A 19,939-nucleotide genomic window follows, 5' to 3' on the forward strand; every position below is an offset into this window, starting at 1 on the left:
TCAATTTAAAGGAAACACAATGGGATGGGAAGCCATAATCAATTCCGTATTGTTTGTGGACTAAAAGCAATAACAGCAAGTACTGATGGTATTCACTGGATTGATTTTTGCTCTGGACATGGAAGGAATAATAATAATAATAATAATTTATTATTTATACCCCGCCCATCTGGCTGAGTTTCCCCAGCCACTCTGGGCGGCTCCCAATCAGTATTAAAAACAATACAGCATTACATATTAAAAACATCCCTGAACAGGGCTGCCTTAAGATGTCTTCTGAACGTCAGGTAATTCTTTATCTCTTTGACATCTGATGGGAGGGCGTTCCACAGGGCGGGCGCCACTACCGAGAAGGCCCTCTGTCTGGTTCCCTGTAACCTCACTTCTCGCAATGAGGGAACCGCCAGAAGGCCCTCGGCGCTGGATCTCAGTGTCCGGGCTGAACGATGGGGGTGGAGACGCTCCTTCAGGTATACAGGACCGAGGCCGTTTAGGGCTTTAAAGGTCAGCACCAACACTTTGAATTGTGCTCGGAAACGTACTGGGAGCCAATGCAGATCTCTCAGAACCGGTGTTATGTGGTCCCGGCGGCCACTCCCAGTCACCAGTCTAGCTGCCGCATTCTGGATTAATTGCAGTTTCCGGGTCACCTTCAAAGGTAGCCCCACGTAGAGCGCATTGCAGTAGTCCAAGCGTGAGATAACTAGAGCATGCACCACTCTGGCGAGACAGTCCGCGGGGAGGTAGGGTCTTAGCCTGCGTACCAGGTGGAGCTGGTAGACAGCTGCCCTGGACACAGAGTTAATCTGCGCCTCCATGGACAGCTGTGAGTCCAAAATGACTCCCAGGCTGCGCACCTGGTCCTTCAGGGGCACAGTTACCCCATTCAGGACCAGGGAATCCTCCACACCTGCCCGCCTCCTGTCCCCCAAAAACAGTACTTCTGTCTTGTCAGGATTCAACCTCAATCTGTTAGCCGCCATCCAACCTCCAACCGCCTCCAGGCACTCACACAGGACCTTCACCGCCTTCACTGGTTCTGATTTAAAGGAGAGGTAGAGCTGGGTGTCATCTGCATACTGATGAACACCCAGTCCAAACCCCCTGATGATCTCTCCCAGCGGCTTCATATAGATATTAAAAAGCATGGGGGAGAGGACAGAACCCTGAGGCACCCCACAAGTGAGAGCCCAGGGGTCTGAACATTCATCCCCCACCCTCACCTTCTGGACACGGCCCAGGAGGAAGGAGCGGAACCACTGTATAACAGTGCCCCCAGCTCCCAGCCCCTCTAGACGGTCCAGAAGGATGTTATGGTCGATGGTGTCAAAGGCCGCTGAGAGATCCAGCAGAACTAGGAAACAGCTCTCACCTTTGTCCCTAGCCCGCCGGAGATCATCAACCAGCGCGACCAAGGCAGTTTCAGTCCCATGGTGAGGCCTGAATCCCGATTGGAAGGGATCCAAATGGTCCGTTTCCTCCAGGCGTGCTTGGAGTTGTTCAGCAACCACCCGCATTTTCCTCATCCGTTGCTGTTTTTTGTTGGAATTCCTCAACGTCCCTGATCAAGACAATTAGGAGCAACCATTAGTTTTTGCTTAACGCACATAGAGCCTTTTGTAATATAACTTGTAAAAATATACATTATGTTCAATACTGAGAGCATAAGGAGAGAATAATGATCCTTATGATGAATAGGGTCCTCAGCTCATGGTTGAAAAAAGTCAGCAAAGAATTGGGGCATTATCTGCAAATTAGTAGTAAGGAGATATCACAGAAAATGATGACTTTTGTCTTGGAAGCAGTGAAATGTCATCACAATTAAAAGAATGCCCAGCTGTTTGATTCTATGGATAATTGTGGGAGTTTTGATATAGAGTCCTTTGCTTAGATCACATCATCCAGTTTCTGTATCATACTTTAAAGATCAGTGAAATACAAAATTGGCTTTATTGCTGGGAGTGGTGGTGGAGACAGCTGAGGCAGGTAAAGAAAACCAGTATTTTATGGCTTGGGCTTTGGAGCTTAATGTCCCAGTAATCATTATCGAAAGTTAGCCCAGTCACTGAGGTCCTCCTCTGATGGTCTTCTGCTGCTTCCCTCACTGCAAGAAGCAAAGTTACATGGAACCTGGCAGAGGGCCTTCTTGATACTGGCACCCTCACTGTGGAACACCCTCCCTTCAGGTGTCAAGGAGATAAAGAACTATACAACTAATAGAAGACATCTGAAGCCCTGTATCGGGAAGTTTTTAATGTTTGATGTTTTATTATATTTTATATATTCTGTTAGCTGCCAAGAGTGGCTGGGGAAACCCAACCAGATAGGCAGAGTATTATTATTATTATTATTATTATTATTATTATTATTTAGGAAGCTGGTCCGCTATTTGTCCACTAGCTCAATATTGCATGTTTTGGACTGGCAGTGGCTTCCCAGTATCTCAGATTGATACTGGTCTTTCCCATCGCATGCTACCTGGCCCAAAATCACACAGTGACTGGCCCAAAATCACACCCAACGAGCTTCATGGCTAAGTGGGGGATTCAAACCCCAGTCTTCCAGGTCCGAATGTGGCTCTACTCTAACTGCTAGACCACACTGCCATCCTCACAGTTACATGGCCTGCATGGCTACATTGGCTATTCTGCTGAGACGGTGGAAGACCATGAATGTTGCACTCCTGGTCTTACACCTGCTCTTCTTCTTTTGCTTGCAAAGCAGCCCCATGCTAGCACAGAACACAGCAGCAGCACTGTTCCTCGCCGTTCTTTATAACTTCTGCATTCTGTGCTCTTTCTGTGCTAGATAAACAAGAAAGGACTGATGAATGAAAGCTGGGGAATTTCTCCTCATCACCACTTTTCTCCCTCTCTCTCTCGTCGATTGCTTCATCAGTATTCATTCATCAGGGACAACCAATATAATTAGTTTTCCCAGCCTGTAATCATTGATAATCACAGCAAGTGATTCATCTGCCCCAGAAATTAGTGTATATACTAAGAAGGTCCAATGGAAAGGAGAAGTGGTTTCCCTTTGCGGCATTTGGAATTTTGCTGGGGCTTAGATGGGTGGATCTTCATTCAAGAGGGGATCTGTGGGGTCAGCTCTGTGCTACAGGCAAGCTTTCCCTAAGGAACAACAAGCTGTGATGAATCTGCTTCTCTCGGCATGTGTGTGAGTGAGCTAGTTTTGTCTAAAGCAGGTCTGGGAAGGGACCTTGGCAGAAACCTTCTGGCTGCCACTGCAGGAATATATCGATGAATGAGATGTTGGCTGTGTTAACGCATAATGCTAAACCATAGTTGAACATTATGCCCTCGTGTGCTTTCCCTTCCTCTCCCTCTGATGCAGCTGTGAAGAAGGGATTTGGTTATTATTATTATTATTATTATTATTATTATTATTATTATTAAACTTATACCCTATACCCGGAAGTCTCAGGGTGGTTCACAACCAAACCACAACAAACCAAAAGCAGTAACCCAATAAGCCCCCCCCCCCAGCCACATTCTAAAAGGATGTCAATAAGATAAACCAAAGACCTGTTTAAAAAGGAATGTTTTTGCCTGGCGCCTAAAGCTGTATAATGAAGGCACCAGGCAGACTTCCCTGGGGAGAGCATTCCATAGACGGGGAGCCGCTGCAGATAAGGCTCCTTCTCGTGTTGCCACCCTCTGGGCCTCTTGAGAAGGAGGCACACGGTTTGTCTTGATCAACCATCTTCAGCTAGTGCTTAATGGACATATCACATCTAGATAATATTAGCAATAGTTAACGATAGATCCTAGCTGGGAGACAATGGTAAGCTGTGGTTAGTTGAAAATGGAACCAAATGCCCCCCAGTCACCCTTTGGAGGAGGAGAGTGGGATGGGGGAGTCTTGTGCAGCTAACACTAACCTGGTTTAGCTGTGTGTAACATTAAAATGGGACGTGGGTGGCACTGTGGGATAAACCACAGAGCCTAGGACTTGCCAATCAGAAGGTTGGCGGTTCAAATTCCTGCGACGGGGTGAGCTCCCGTTGCTCAGTCCCTGCTCCTGCTAACCTAGCAGTTCAAAAGCACATCAAAGTGCAAGTAGATAAATAGGTACTGCTCTGGCAGGAAGGTAAACTGTGTTTCTGTGCGCTGCTCTGGTTCGCCAGAAGCAGCTTAGTCATGCTGGCCACATGACCCGGAAGCTGTACGCTGGCTCCCTCGGCCAATAAAGCGAGATGAGCACCACAACCCCAGAGTCGGCCACGACTGGACCTAATGGTCAGGGGTCCCTTTACCTTTACCATTAAAATATGGTTTAACTAATTTAGCACTTCATGTGAACCTGACCTTTGCCCTGCATTTCAGAAACCCCAGGCTACATAGAATTGTGGTTGGCAAATGATCAAGATGAAAACACAACTAATAACAGACCCCACTCTCATGCATTAAAGCCAACTTTTGACCCATGAATTAAAATGGGGTGAGGATTGAAACCCAGTTGTTTCCTGTACTATTCAACACACTAACCACCACACCACACTGGATCCCAGCACTACTCTCTCTCAAAAACCATAATAAAGCTACAAAGAAGGGTTGGAAAGCTTGGATAAATTCTATTTGTCTGGCACATTCTTCACTGTTGTTTAAAGAAAAGTAGGTATTGATTAAAAACAAAACAAGACCCACAACATTAAAATATAATCACATCCAATAACTAAAATACATTTTAAGAAACCCACTTTTCAGGTGGTTAGCCTTGACTCCCCAAAGCCTGCTGTAGCAAATGGGTCTTTCAATAAAAGATGTGCTCAGGCTTAGACTTGGTTGAGTTTCCAAAGGTCAAGACTTCTATCACGGGGAGATAGCCATCAAGAATGCATCTTTGCCTTCAGCATTCTAATTTATTGGAGCAGTGAAAGAACATATGGAAGAAATTAGGCCAGCCTTTCCCAAAATTGTATATTAGGAACAGAGGAAAATGCCTCATACTGAGTCAGACACATTGGTCCATCAGGCTTCCTCAACCTCGGCCCTCCAGATTTTTTTGGCCTACAACTCCCATGATCCCTATCTAGCAGGACCAGTGGTCAGGGATGATGGGAATTGTAGTCTCAAAACATCTGGAAGGCCGAGGTTGAGAAAGCCTGAGTCTACTTTGACTGGCAGCAAGTCTCCAGGGTTTCAGATTGGGAATATCTCCCACCCCTACCAGAAGATGTTGGGAACTGGGTGTGGGACTTTCTGTATACTCTATCACAGAGCTGCTCGCCTTCCCTGTTATTTGCTTGGGCAATTTATTTGCCACTTACATTTCAGCAAGTTTACAGCATAGATTAACACATCAGAAATAAAAAGTACAAAAAAAGACCAGAATATTTCCACATTCTGGAAGGCACAGTCAACAACTAACTAAATGGAGCATCCTCTTTAGCATAAAAATAAACATTACACAGAAAAATCAGCTGCAAAATTACAAGGAAAATTCCAGATAGTGAAACACAGCAGACAGCTAAACAATATATCCTCAGAATATCAGGAAATAGAATATTACAAATGAAAATCAGCTAAGAAGTATGAATTCCACATTTTTAAATGACATGATTGACAATCAGGTAAAATAAAAATCAGCTCACTCTTCCCACTCCTCAATATGCTACATCAATTGTACAATCAAACAGACCAATCCAACTGAATTCCCAACCCCTTATATAGCAATAAACAAAACTTATTCTAAATGCAGCTAAAAAATACATCCCAGTCAGTCTCACTCAAGTATACCTTTAACATGATCAACACACATGAAACACATTAACACTATAAATCAGTGGTTCCCAAAACGGTTGGTGGAATTGTCAGGGGTAGGGTGGGGTGCTGGAGGTGTAAATGACTACCAGATAGTGAAAAGCTGGTGTCACTGGATCAAGTTTATCAATTTTGTTGAATTAATTAAACTAAATAGTTTTAATTGGATTTTGAATAAATGTGAAATCCATTGTTCCTGTTTTGAATATCTTTCTTTCCTGTTTTGAATATCTTTCTTTTGTGACAGATAGGTAGCCGTGTTGGTCTGCCATGGTCAAAACAAAATAAAAAAAAATCCTTCCAGTAGCACCTTAAAGACCAACTGAGTTAGTTCTAGGTATGAGCTTTCGTGTGCATGCACACTTCTTCAGATACACAGAATGCACACTTCTTCAGATACACACTTCAGATACACAGTGTGTATCTGAAGAAGTGTGCATGCACACGAAAGCTCATACCTAGAACTAACTCAGTTGGTCTTTAAGGTGCTACTGGAAGGATTTTTTTTATTTCTTTTGTGAGTAATGCTCTTTATAGGGTATGGTAGCAGGCACTGGGGAAGAAGTTATGGAACCAAGGGTGGGAAGCCTGAAAAAGTTTAGGAGCCACATCTCTAAACCAACATACTCAAACTTACTATTCTATCCCACCGCCAAGTCACATTGCCCACACTCTGCAACCAACATGGCGACCTCCATCATCCTTGACCATTGGTCCGGCTGGGTGGGGTTGATGAGAGTTCAGAAAAATAGGAAGAGAAGGTCCCGGGTTGGAGAAAGCTGTGTTATGCTTCGGCATTTAAGAGTCTACCATCCTCTCCTCCCACATCCACAACCCTCTGCAGTGCCGGCACAGGGAGGACAGGCTGTTACATCGTCTTGGACGTGATGCTGGATATGGCTGAGTGCGAGGGTGTTGTAGACATTTACAACTGCGTAAAGACGCTATGCTCACGGAGAATCAACATGATCCAGACCGAGGTGAGATTTGGACATGGGGGTCTGGTCCCAGTGGAGACAGGGGTGGACTATGGGTTATTGTAACAGCAGGTTTAGAATGCAAAGCAGCACCCCGTGGATTCATAAAATGACAATCTCCTGGTTTTCATCTGCCTTGCACCAACTTCCTGTTCTGCTAAGGCCCCAGTAAGGTTGGATCCTCTTCTCTCTTTTGCTGTGTAATTCCCATGTTCTCCTACTGAGGATCCCAAATTATTATCAACCTTCAAGACCTGTCATAACCTGCGTCCCAACAATTCACTGCTATACCATCCTGTCCATGTTCCGGCGTCACACTAAGTTGTAGTTTAACCAACTATAACCTAGTTATAGCCAACATGGCTTCCTCCAGATGTTGTTGGACTACAACTCCCATCATCCCTGACCACTAGTCATGCTGGGGCTGATGGGAGGGCAGCACATTGGCTACCACTGGTTTAGTGTGACATGGAAATCCTTAGGCCTCAAGTTCCCTTGTTTCAAACAAACCAAAGCTAACATTACCTACAATGTGCCGCTTCAGGCAAAATGGCAAAACTATAGTTTAACAAATGAAAGGGACCCAGCCCTATTTGTTGGAGTTCAGTCCAGCTTTAAGGATGCTTTAAGACACCTCAAAAAATATCGTGGTGTAGTAGCATATAAATATAAGGTCTGTGCACTGTCCATCTTACATCCACTCTATGGCCCTGATCCATGGCTCCCCAATCAGGGACACCACCTACCCCACCCTGGATCTGGGTCTGAATTAGTGCAAGGGGGAGGGGCTAAGGTTTAGGTATGTCCCCCCCCCTAAAGCTTGACTTAAACACACACCTGGGAGGAGAAGGAGATGTTGCATTTTCCTCCCATAGTCAATTCTTCAAGGCTTCTCCAAGAAGCTGCTTTTGAAAATGGGTATCCTGCACCACACCAAATCTGTACATAGTGCTCATTTGCAAAATGTAGTAAAGCTGCTTGAAAAGGAGGCTCCTTTACCATGCAGCATCAATGCTATGGTGCTGCTTCAGGGATGGGCCTCATGAAGGAGACCAGGTGGCGGACTCCCACCTTCTCCTGGGAAAATGCAGCCAGTGGTCAGGGTATTCACAGGGTTTTCCTGCCCAATGCCTGCCTCTCATTTCTATCCGATGCCCTGACAGCCACAGATTGCTCCTGGCCATCCAAGCCAACCAGTCACAGTCCATGCCTGTCTGCACTTGACTCATCTGATGCTTAACACCCTCCTAATATTCCTGATTTGGCTGAGGCCTTGGACCTCAGAAGAATCTGGTGAATTATTTCAATTGCATAAATCAATAACCATTTAAACTTTCATTCCCTTCTCCTGAAGGAGCAATATGTCTTCATCCACGATGCCATCTTGGAAGCCTGCCTGTGTGGAGAGACCAGTATCCCTGTCAGTGAATTCAGGCCCACATACAAAGAGATGGTCAGGATAGATCCTCAGAGCAACTCGTCACAGCTGCGGGAGGAGTTCCAGGTGAGTCCATGAAAGCTGAAGGCTTCTTTGAACCAAAGAGACTTTCTTCAAGCGCACATTTATGATGAGCCTTTGGACCCAGGATTGCCAAAAGGAAGAGCCCAGTATAACCTAGGCATGCATCTTTTGTGATAACCAGGAACACAGAGCTGGAAGAGACCGTTGGGGTCTTCTAGTCCAACCCCCTGAAGTGTAGGAATCCTTTGCTCAAACTGGGCCTTGAACCCACCACCCTGAGAGTAAGAGTCTCTAGTTGAGGATGTCACCTTATTTCCAGGCAAGGACACAGAACCATGTTACTAGCAAATGTTCATAGCTTTTCCCAGAGTGGAGGTGCCAGGATCGGACAAAAGCTTTCACTTCTTGAATTTCTGCTTGCCATGCAGTTGTTGAAGGCGTAGGCGTAGCTCCTGCCAGCCTAGCAGTTCGAAAGCATGCTAGTGCAAGTAGATAAATAGGTACCGCTGTGGCGGGAAGGTAAACAACTTTTCCGTATGCTCTGGTTTCTGTAAAGGTGTTCTGTAAAGGTGTCATGCCAGAAGCAGTTTAGTCATGTTATGTATTCAGGCCACATGACCCAAAAAGCTCTCTGTGGACAAATGCCGGCTCCCTCGGCCTGAAAAGCGAGATGAGCACCGCAACCCCATAGTTGCCTTTGACTGGAGTTAAATGTCCAGGGGTCCTTTACCTTTACCTGAAGGTGTAGGAGTTTAGGAAGGAAAAAGAGAAAAATTACAATTCTGTTTTTGGGAGGCTGGATGGAGGATGGAGAGGGGTGTGGGTGGGTGTGGGTGTGTTTAAAATTAGCCAAAAGTACAAAGGTAGAATTTGCATTCATTGCTCCACCCACTTTTGCCTCTATTCCTGCCCACCATTGTCACGTGAGCCCCCCAGAATGTTGACAAGAAGGGAATGCAGCCCTGGGGCTAAACAATGTTCCCCACTCCTGATATAAAAGAAGGGTGCCTATTTATTGTGCCTGTTAAATTTCTCCTGACTCTGAGATTATGAAATGCTGCCTGACCTGGTTTCCTTGTGTCCAGCAGACTCTGAATTCTGTAACACCCCACCTGGATGTGGAGGAGTGCAGCATTGCCCTTCTGCCGCGCAACCGGGAGAAGAATCGCAGTATGGACGTGCTGCCTCCAGACCGGTGCCTCCCCTTCTTGATCTCCATGGACGGAGACAGCAACAACTACATCAACGCGGCCTTAACTGATGTAAGTGCATCGCCGGGGTGTTATGGGTGGGGAGTGGAAATGGAGGAGGCCAAGCCCCTCTCTATCCTGCACCTGATAAGGTTCAAGCTGCCACATTCAGGCTCCAAAGCCATTGAATGGGAACGTGGAATCAGGACCTGCCTTTCAAAGACTGAAAAGAAAGTTCAAAATGCAAAGTTTTCTAAGTAAGCAACTAGATAAAGGTCTAGATATCATAGAATCATAGAGTTGGGAGAGACCACAAGGGCCATCGAGTCCAACCCCCTGCCAAGCAGGAAACGCCATCAGAGCACTCCTGACATATGGTTGTCAAGCCTCTGCTTAAAGACCTCCAAAGAAGGAGACTTCACCACACTCCTTGGCAGCAAATTCCACTGTCGAATTTTACTTTCAGAAAATGCACACTTGTTGTCTCATCCAGGCTATAATTAAAATGAGTTATATTTTAATCAGCCTTTGGTTGATTCATATTTTGCGCTTTGAATTGTGTTTGGGAGGGGTATTGTTTCGTTTTGTTTCTGTTCTAACTATTTATTTGTGCTTTTATCCTGTATTTTTATATTGTGAACTGCTCTGAGATCTTTGGATGAAGGGTGGTATTATAATAGAATAACATAACATAACATAACATAACATAAAACATAACATAAAACATAACATAACATAACATAACATAACATAACATAACATAACATAACATAACATAACATAACATAACATAACATAACATAACATAAAACATAACATAACAACGTATTTACAGCAGAGATGAAATGAAAGTTTTTCATTCAAAATGGCAGCTGCGATGAAGTGGAAACTGTCCCCTGCAAATTTGAGGGGACTGGAAAAATTCTAGAATTTATTTTGAGCTAGGAGCTTTTCCAGACGAGTAGCTGCTTCCTGCTCTCTCTCTCTCTTTCAAATGTGGTTTGGAACTCCTCCAACAATGCCTCCCATAATAATATGCTGTTTTTTCTTGTTGTGAACTGAAACCTATTCAGCATGCACCCGTATTTCCCAGGAAGGATATACGCTCCTTTACAGCCTGTAGATTGATTTGGAATCAAACATCCTCTAATCAAAAGGGGTATAACTCAGTGGCAGAGCAAGTGCTTTGCACGCACAAGTTCTCAGCTACAATCCTCGGCATCTCCAGATACAGCTGAAGGATACTCTTAGCATCAGTGCCTGTCACTGTAGACAATGCTGAGCTAGATGGAGCAGTGGTCAGGCTTGATATGAGGCTATGCTCTTTAGAGAGTTTTGGCTAAACATTAGGAAGAACTTGCTGATGGCTCCATCTGTCTGAGAATATAACAGAAGCCGGTACAAAGACATTAAACACTGGTCACTTAAATGGCTGGGACACCGTATTTTCTTCTACTTTTGGAGCACTGATCAGAGAGGGGCTGTAGCTTTGCATATGAAATGACCCAGGTTCAGTCTCTGTCATCTTCTCCAGTTAACAGGATCAGGTAGACCTTTATTTCTCGCAAGAGCTTCTGTCAGTCAGAATTGACAACACTTGCTTAGATGGATGGATAGTCTGGTAATGGGCAGCTGCCTATGATCTTCTCTGCTCTTCCTAGACATTTCTGTGCTGTGTGATTTGATTTTTCAGTTTCAGTTCTTTTGGCTCACTTTGTCTTTTCACCTGTTCTTTAAAAAGAGACACAAAGCACATTCTAGTCTCTCTCTCTCTCTCTCTTTCTCAGAAGACAGTGATGTAAATTCAGCAACCACTCCTTGTGAACAATTCTACCTCTCTCTTTCCTCTCCTCCCCCGCGGTCTCTTTTTCTTTCCAAGCCAGGGGAAATAAAATCCATTATGCATAGAAGTTCCTTTGCAAGTGCACGGGCTGAACTGACACGCCGTGTTATTGTAAATATGTCTAACAAAGAGCAGGGAGAAGAGGGAGTCAGGAGCATCCGAGCTGAACACTGCCACTGCGCTCCCGTCTCAGGAGCGTGCCGCAAAACCGAGAGTTAAGTGGTAGCAAGGCAGAGGGAGCAGATAAGCTTTTCATTCGCTCCCACCACACAGAGGTCGGGATGGTGGGGGAGTGGTGTTGGTCCACATTTTAATTCCCATCTCCATAACTGCGCTTCCAGGAGCAATGTGCAAAAGAGAAGTTCCGTTATCCTTCGAAATTCACACATCTATGAATTTTGCAATGCAGTTTTGTGAGAGAGAAAAAACATAGATTAGGGAGAAGTGTGCATTTGTATGAGCACATGAACATGCATTCTGGGTGCAGAAAATCGCTTGCAGAAATGTGCATATTGGGCAAAATTTCGCACAAGCCTCTGCCTATTAGATTAAATTCACATTAAAAATGCATATGTATTTTCATGCGGACTCTTTTAAAAAATAATAATAATCACAAACTGATGAGGAAATGTGGAAGAACTAAGTGAACTTTGAACTTGAAAAGTGGGGAAATGAGAGAATTAGAAATGGACAGATTTGTCTGCCCATAGCATAGGTTAAACAGGTGGGCATGGGAATCATGTACTCCACTGGCTTCACCCCCAATTTCCATATGCCTAACAGGAAGTCCATAATATATGTACATCAGCAACCCCCAAGGTCAGGGACTTCAGTCAGACAAGGTTTCCAACTCTGTGGACTGCCTGTGTATGTTCTGTGCTCTCAGGTCCTGATTATTCATGTATTTCTATCCCTGCTTTTCCCAAGTTGGGTTTCAAGGTGGCTCAGAATTTCCCCCAAAAAACATCATTTAAAATAAAAATAAACTAGTTGAAAACAATTAATAAACTCCAATGAAACACATTCAGGACTAGCATTAAAATACCAATTGCCTTGATAGCAGCCCATTTGTCAACATCATTTGCACCTAGTTTTCAGATACAGTGGAACCTCTAGTTATGCACCCCTCTGGATACTTAACTTTTGGGTTACAAACGCGGCAACCTTGGAAGTGTATACTTCCAGGTTTCGCCCTGTGCGCATGTGCAGGAGTGCTCTGTGCACTTCGTGCATGCACAGAAGTCCTCAATTGTGCCACGTGCATACACAGAAGCGGCGCCTCTGCTTACGGACTTTTCGGGTTGTGGATGGACCCCCAGAACAAATTTAATTCATAACCGGAGGGTCCACTGTAAAGGCCTTTCTGAGTAGGAAAGTCTTAGCTTGATGGGGAAAAGATAATCCAGATAGATCTCTCTCAGGGCCAGACTACATGACACACTGTTGATATAGTTTTTAATGCAGACAAAAAGATAGTAAGTTCATTGGAAGATGGAGTCTGCTGTTTTGCAGGACTCCATAGATCCATATTCTTTCCCTGGGGATACTATAGTAATTTACATGTGTGATTGGACTGAATTATTTGAGTATTTGATAACACCAACTTAAAAGGTTTTTAGGGACTCAGCTATACAGCTGCAAATAAAAAGTTTAAGTGTGTTGTAAAGTGCAATATACAAATGTGACACTGGTTGGCGACAGTGAGCTATGGCAAATTCAATATATTTTTCAAAACATTTTTTTTAAAAAGCATTTTCAAAGCTTTTTTTAATGTGTGTGTAGAATCCACCTAAGTGTGCATAGGCAGATAGATAAAATTTTTAATTAGTTACCAGTATGTGTATCTTAATATCTCAGTTCCTCAAACTATCTTTATATTTACTATACAGTATTTTGAAAATAATAAAAAGTGTTTAAACTAGCCACTTTTGTTTTGGAGAAAGAGCCACAGATTGAGGGCCCTGATCTGAAACGTATCTGCATTATGAATTGAAGCCTTTCCCCAGTTTTCTGCTGTCAATCACTTCCCTGTCATTGCCCCAGGTCCTATTTCCCCTCTAAGCTGCTGGGTTCCCCCAAATTTCCTTCAGGCTTATAATAGTACAGCTAAGCCAAGACTCCAAAACACTAAAAGCTACTTGTGGACTCAGGGCTGGCCCAAGACATCTTACTGTCTGAGGCAATAGTGACCCACCCCATTCCAGACATTAAGTAGAATACTGTAATGATTATTTCTTTGACATTAGTGATGGGAAATTATCTTCCACCATGACTCAAGGAAGGAGGCTGTGGAGTGCTAGACAGACTGCACAGCACCCACAGCTCTGTCCTTGGAATGTCTCATCACCATATCCAGCCCATCAGTATCTACCGCCTGAGGCGGCTGCCTTGCTCTGCCTAATGGTAGGGCCGACTTTGTTTGAACCTGTGCTTTTGGCAGGCCTGCTCATGAGATAAAAATGTGCCTGTTCCGGCTTTCAGATCACATCTTCCCATACAATGGAGCCCATCTAGAATGAGCACATTTTCCATATGATATGGCCAGCTGCGGCACTTTATGCAAACGAGTAAAATTCACAATGCCGGTTTTCAGGTAAAAGGGAAAATAAAAGTAGATGGGCAAATTAATCAGTGACCTGCTTCAATTAGCCAGAGAGGTCAGTTTGGTGGGGGGGGAGAGATCGTTCTAAAAGCTGACAGTGACGTAAAACTTCCAAGGAAATGGAATAATCAAGGGTAAAGGGCTTCCTCTGTAGGTTTGTCTCTGGCCATCAAAGCACAAAAGGATTTTATTAGATCATGATGTGCTATATCCTTATTCACTTTCCAGAATCATCAGGGGCCGCCTTTCAAATCAACCCTTTCTTTTACTTGTGTGCCCTATGGCATTTTTGTAAATAACTTGGGCACAACAGGGAGTTGACCATTTGATTCATGGCCACTTTTAACTGGGCACCGTCGTAAATCTAGGCTTAGGCCTGGAACAAAAGTTCCAGTCAAACTGTGGCTTCAGGGTTCTTAGGTCTGTACCTCAGGATCATTTGCTCCATCCTCAGAAGGGCACCCTGTGATAGGCACCCACAGTGCCAGTGCTGCAGTCTCTGCCATTGCCCAATGGTATTGTTGGCAGATTAAAATGGTGGCTTGCCAACAGCATGCCACTGCTACTTAGGAAGTCAGGGATATAGAGGGCAGGTGGATAGATGGGCTCAGAGTCAGCAACTGCTTAGGATCATAGGTGCTAGTATCAGGCCTCTCTTCCTTCTTTCACACACTTCAGTTTCCTCACTTCCTGGATTGTGATAACTATAGTGTATTCTGCTAAGCTAAGATCCCTGCAAATATGTGTTTGCTTCCAAAAGAGTCTTGTGGAGCAGAAGTAGGATTCCTCTGGTTGTTCATCCTAAGCCCTCAGGCCATTGCCCTTGTTTGGAGGACAAAGTAGAATATGGTCTGACCTGGGCCCCTTAAACTAGCTTGGGGCCTGAAGTGTGGTGGAAGACAGAATTTCATTACCAGAGTTGAAGTAAGATTCAGTCACCAGGGCAGTCATCTTCTCTATAAGGAATGGAGTGGAAGTGCCATCTTGGCCTTTTTCATCAGGCAGCAAAATGTCTTGATTGGCCCTGCTAGAAGCCATGCTTTGAATTGAGTTTGCCTTTTCTGAATAGGAGGGAAACTGGTTTGGGGTAAACCATAGTTTATTCAGTTCAGGTGCAACAGTAAACTGTGATTATCGCAAACCAATAAGAGATGGTGGGACATGGGGTACATTGCGGGAGGAGGGAGGGCATTGGCCCAAGACCAAACGGACCAAATTTGATTTTGCTGTGAAATTTGAACTGTGCCCAAAGGAACTAGGGCATCACTGAAAAGTCAGGTGTGAGAGCAACACCTTCCCTTCCAGCTGGAGGGAAGATGAGATGGGCTAATTTGATCCTGGGAGCACAGGTAGCAGTCTTGTGTTGAGTCTGACCATTGGTCCATCTAGCTTAGTATTGCCTACACTGCTTGGCTCACCAGGATTCCAGACAGAGTTCTCTTGCAGCCCTACAAGGAGATTCCAGGGACTGAACCTAGCACTTTGTGCATGTAAATCAGATGCTCTATCTCTGAGCTGTGGCCCTTCTCCTGGGGTTGCCTGTTGAAGGAGAGATAGCTGACTCTGACTTGGACCAATTAATCACTTAACACCATCAGCTTTCTGCACAGATCCCACCTCTCTTGGTTTCCTGCATTCCCAGTTCTCCTTTCTGTTCTGATCAGGTAGCAAATTGCTGCAATTATTTTTATGCAAGCACCAGAGCTGAAGTATGAAAAAAACTGGTGCTTATCTCTCCATTAAGTAGCAACCCATGGAACTCACGGTGATCTTTCATCATTTGTGCCCCACTTTGCTGCCTTTTTAAGCAATTGGTGTGGTGTTTTTTTTTTTGGGGGGGGAGGAAGGCTCTGTAAAATAACAAATTCGTCCTGAGATTCCCTTTGTCCAACTTCACCCCTTTGGAGAGAAGCTGATCCAAATCACCCGGCTGATGGGAGAAAAGAACTCAAGACTGAGATTATGCACTCTGTAACAGAGTTTGAAAGAAACTGAGAAAGCTGGGAGATGTTTTCTAAGTGCAGGGAACTTGTCACTTGAGCTCATAAGTGTTGTTTCAAGGGCTTTTTAGGAAGGCAAAGAGCTGAAGAAGAAAAGCTCTGCAACCCTGGATTGTCTGTTCCATCTCTGCAGGTGCCCCTAAAAGCCCTTGCTTCTTTTGAAGTGCTAACAAGCCTTGCAAAGTCATTACCTTGAGGTTAAGGGTCTTTTCTTTCCTTCCCCTCCTTCCCTCCTCCCAAGAAAATGTTTGTTAGAAGCGAAGCTTAGAGGAGCCTGCCTGGCTTTTCTGTGTCTTACCATTTCCCTCCCTCTGCCCATTTCGAAACCCCAATAAATATCACCAGGCAATGTTGGCTGTGTGATAGTTTAGATCCGAGAGCTGCTTTCTGTGCTCTTATTATCCAAAAGGTATAACTTCCGGGGGGGGGGGGGCGAAGAGATGATCCACTGGGCAGACATTTTTCACACTGGTTCTTAGATAAAAGGAGACGGAAATTTTTTTTAAGAGATCTGAGTGCATTTTTCCCATCGAGCAATATCAACGGACAGAGGCTCATTCTTTCTAAAACTTTGTGTTTGCTGGGAATGAGGTCCTAAGCAGGAATGAGGTTTTATCATATCTCTGTCCTTCAGTCTTCAATTTAGTCTGATCCAAAATGGGCCTCTGCCCTGATTCGCAGTGGTATGTATATGTGTGATTTTTCCTCACCAGATGGTTATTTGTTACAAGCCACAAATTATAAGGCAGACAAATGGTATTAGATTAGAGATTCTGACTCCTGAGATTGAAAGTAGATCCAGCATGCTCTAAGATCCCCAGTAGACTTACTTATAAATATGGCACAGAGCGTGTGTGAGAAAAGTATGCTCATAAATTTCCAGGCTTGATTTAATGTGAGGGCATTGACTTCTGAAGTCCTGTATGGCTTGGAAACAAAGTCTCTCTAGAGCCACCTGCTCCTCTCTGAGTCTCTTTGAGGCCTTTCTTCAGGGATTCCTCACCCCGTAAGATCAAGAGGGTGGGGGCTGAGGATGAGACCTTATGAGAAACAGTTGAGGGAGTTGGGTGTGTTTAGGGTAGCCCTGCAAATATTTGCATCGCATGGAAGATGGAGCAATCTTGTTTTCTGCTGCTCCAGAGGGTAGGACCTGAACCAATGGATCCAAATTGCACAAAAGGAGATTCTGACTAAGCATCAGGAAGCACTGAACTAGGACTAGGAAGGCCCAGGTTGCAATTCCACTTAGCCAAGAAATACACAGGGTGGCCTTGGGTCAGTCAGTATTTCCCAGTCTAAATTACCTCGCAATATGGGTTTCATCTGGGGGTGGGCAGGGGACAGAGCCCCCCAATATTTTCTAGAAGGGGGCGACCCCCCCAAATCTGCAGCAATCCTCAAAAGGACGTGCCAGGATGAAGATGCTTAGCTCTTTGAGGATCATCAGAGCGCCTTCTGACACCCCCCCCCAAAAAATGTTGGGCATAACTCGGCACGCCTGCCTCACAAGGTTTTTGTATGTATAAAAGGGGGTGGAGAAGCATGTACATTGCCTTGAGCTCCTTGGAGGTTAGAGAAGATATAAATGTGATAAAATAAAGGCAAAGATTTGTCTCACCTCTGAGCCAAACCCAAACCCAGAGGATTCAAATAACAGAGTAGCAGGTCTGAGGGTACCATCACTCAGTTAGGATTTTTCTGGGAAGAGTGGGTGATATTCAGTGTAAAGTCATACCCAGAGTAGACCCCTTGATTAATGGGATCTACTCTGGGTATGACTTACATTGGCTATCACCTACTAGAAGCACATTTAGGCAGTTCCGCTTCCATCTTTTAAAAGCTCACATTTAGTATGGATCAATGGAGTTCCTTAAATAATGCACAGGGATCTGAAAGTTGTATGGCATTTGATCAATCAAAAATGGCTATTTTACACATGGTAACCATCACTTTAAGTTTCAAATAACTAGTGATCAATCATATCGCCTGTTTTACTGAGATATGTGCTTTAGTAGACAGAAGGTGGATGATGGTAAGGAAGTGATGATCCTTCTGCCACCTTTAAGTTTCCCTTGTGTTTTTCAAGATAACCAATCCAAATGGAATTGGATTAATCCTGCTTTAGAATCTTTGCTTTAGAATCTCAGAACCCAGATTTCCATCTTCCTCCCAGTCAACCTTGGAGATTAGGGCTGCGATTTTCTCCATCTCTTCCCTCTAATATGTTGCTCTGCTTTTACCCCATGACTCTTTTTCTCTCCTTTAGAGCTACACAAAGAGTGCTGCCTTCATTGTGACCTTGCACCCACTACAGAACACAACCACAGACTTCTGGAGGCTGGTGTATGACTATGGCTGCACCTCCATCATCATGCTGAACCAGCTCAATCAGTCCAACTCTGCCTGGGTGAGTAACAGAGAAACACCTGCCACTCATTGCTGTTGCTTCTTTGAGCATTTATGTATGATGTGGTCTTCGAAAAGACAGCCAGATCTACTTGCATTCAACTAATATCTCCAGGGTTTGTGTATGTGTGGATCAGTGGAATTAAGAATGTAAGTAATATATGAAACTTGAACAGTCAAATCACAGTTAAATAGTCTAATGCACAGGGTGATTCTGAAGCACAAAATAACCACATTAAAACAATTCTGGTTAATTTAATTTCAGCAAAATAATGACATAGTCTTCAAGTCTGTTGAAGGCCAAAATGATCTGAAGCAGAGGCCAGTTTGATCTGGATTTGCTAAAGGCTGGACTGATGGAATGGGCAGCCAGTCACTAATTCTGTTTCCACAGAATCATCACCAGGGCCACATGCACAACAAACATTTAAAGTGCTATGATACCACCTTAAACAGTCATTACTTCCCCCCAAGATTTCTGGGAGCTGTTCTTTGTTAAGGGTGCTAAGAGTTGTTAAAAGACACCTATACCCCTCACAGAGCTACAATTCTTAAGAGTGGTTGAACAATCAATAGCTCTTCCCAGGGAACTCTGGAAGCTGTAGCTTTGTAAGGAGATGATGATGAAAAGAGAACTGAGTTGAAATTCTTCCCCTGCAAAAGTCAGGGGGATTCATCTCATTACAGAGGAGCAGGAGAAATATTACAAAGTTGTGTGTGTGTTTGGCTTACCTTACTGTTTCAAATAGGTTTTTTGGCTGTTTTTTTAAAGTGTGAAACAACTGAGCCCATAGCTTACATTCACATTCATGGAGCTACTACTTGGGGGATTTTGACTGGAAATGATTGTGCAGCCCAGAGATTACTGCAATAGATAACAATTACTTTGGAAACACAAATAGTCCTTTGCTTATTCTGGATGAATTAGGAAGAAGCAATACATGCCAATAACATCTTGCTTGCTTAAATGAATTAGCAAGAGAGCCACACAATTAAACTCAAAACTGCTGCCTCCCGTGTTGTTTTTGCTGCATTTGCAGCACCAAATAAAGCTCTCTGGGGTGCAAGCCTGGGCAGTGTATATGGAGGTCCTGGGCTGTCCAGATGGCAAGACCCCCCCCCCCGGCCTCAGTGATGTGGTCCAAAAGAAAGGAAAGCAATACATTTGGCACCAGCTTGGCTGCCAGAACTGCCAGAAGGACACAGCCTTGACAGCACAATCCAAGGACACTCTTCAGAGACTCATAAACTGTTTTGCCCACGCCTGTAGGGAGTTTGGCCTTACCACCTGACAAATATCCTGGGTTAGGATGTTTCCAACATTCCACGCATCAGCATTGGTGACCACATGCTTGAAGTGGTAGACAATTTTGTCTACCTGGGTTCCACCATACCCAGCAACCTCTCCATCGACCCTGAGCTGGAGAAGTGTATTGGCAAGGCAGGTATGGCAATGGCTCACCTCTTCAAAGGGTATGGGAGAATGTGATGCTCTGCTGTATGGAAGTGAGTCGTAGGCTGCGCACAACCACCAGAAGCAACACCTCAATGCTTTCCACATCAGGAAGATTTTGGGCATCACATGGCAGTGTCAGGAGGTCCTACACACAAATAGGAGGCTGGCAGAGACACATGCCCAACTGGCATGTTCTGTCCCTCCTGGTCGTTCATTCGGG

The 19,939-nt window shown here is 44.5% G+C and overlaps 1 protein-coding gene across 10 annotated transcripts in view; it reads left to right on the top strand.

Annotated features, from left to right (window-relative positions):
• PTPRU (protein tyrosine phosphatase receptor type U) overlaps positions 1-19,939 on the top strand; it is a 389,916-nt gene that overhangs the window by 343,464 nt on the left and 26,513 nt on the right. For 7 of the 10 annotated variants that reach the window (XM_081868648.1, XM_081868653.1, XM_081868650.1 and 4 more), the window contains 4 exons: positions 6,628-6,763; positions 8,115-8,264; positions 9,311-9,484; positions 18,124-18,264. In XM_081868648.1, coding sequence (XP_081724774.1) covers positions 6,628-6,763; positions 8,115-8,264; positions 9,311-9,484; positions 18,124-18,264 — 601 coding nt within the window. Of the gene's footprint in view, positions 1-6,627; positions 6,764-8,114; positions 8,265-9,307; positions 9,485-18,123; positions 18,265-19,939 lie in introns of all 10 variants that reach the window. The other 3 variants (XM_081868652.1, XM_081868655.1, XM_081868657.1) reach the window with 1 other exon arrangement.

This window comes from Podarcis erhardii (assembly GCF_964252035.2).
Source record: "Podarcis erhardii genome assembly, chromosome: 7".
Classification (NCBI taxonomy): Eukaryota; Metazoa; Chordata; class Lepidosauria; order Squamata; family Lacertidae; genus Podarcis; species Podarcis erhardii.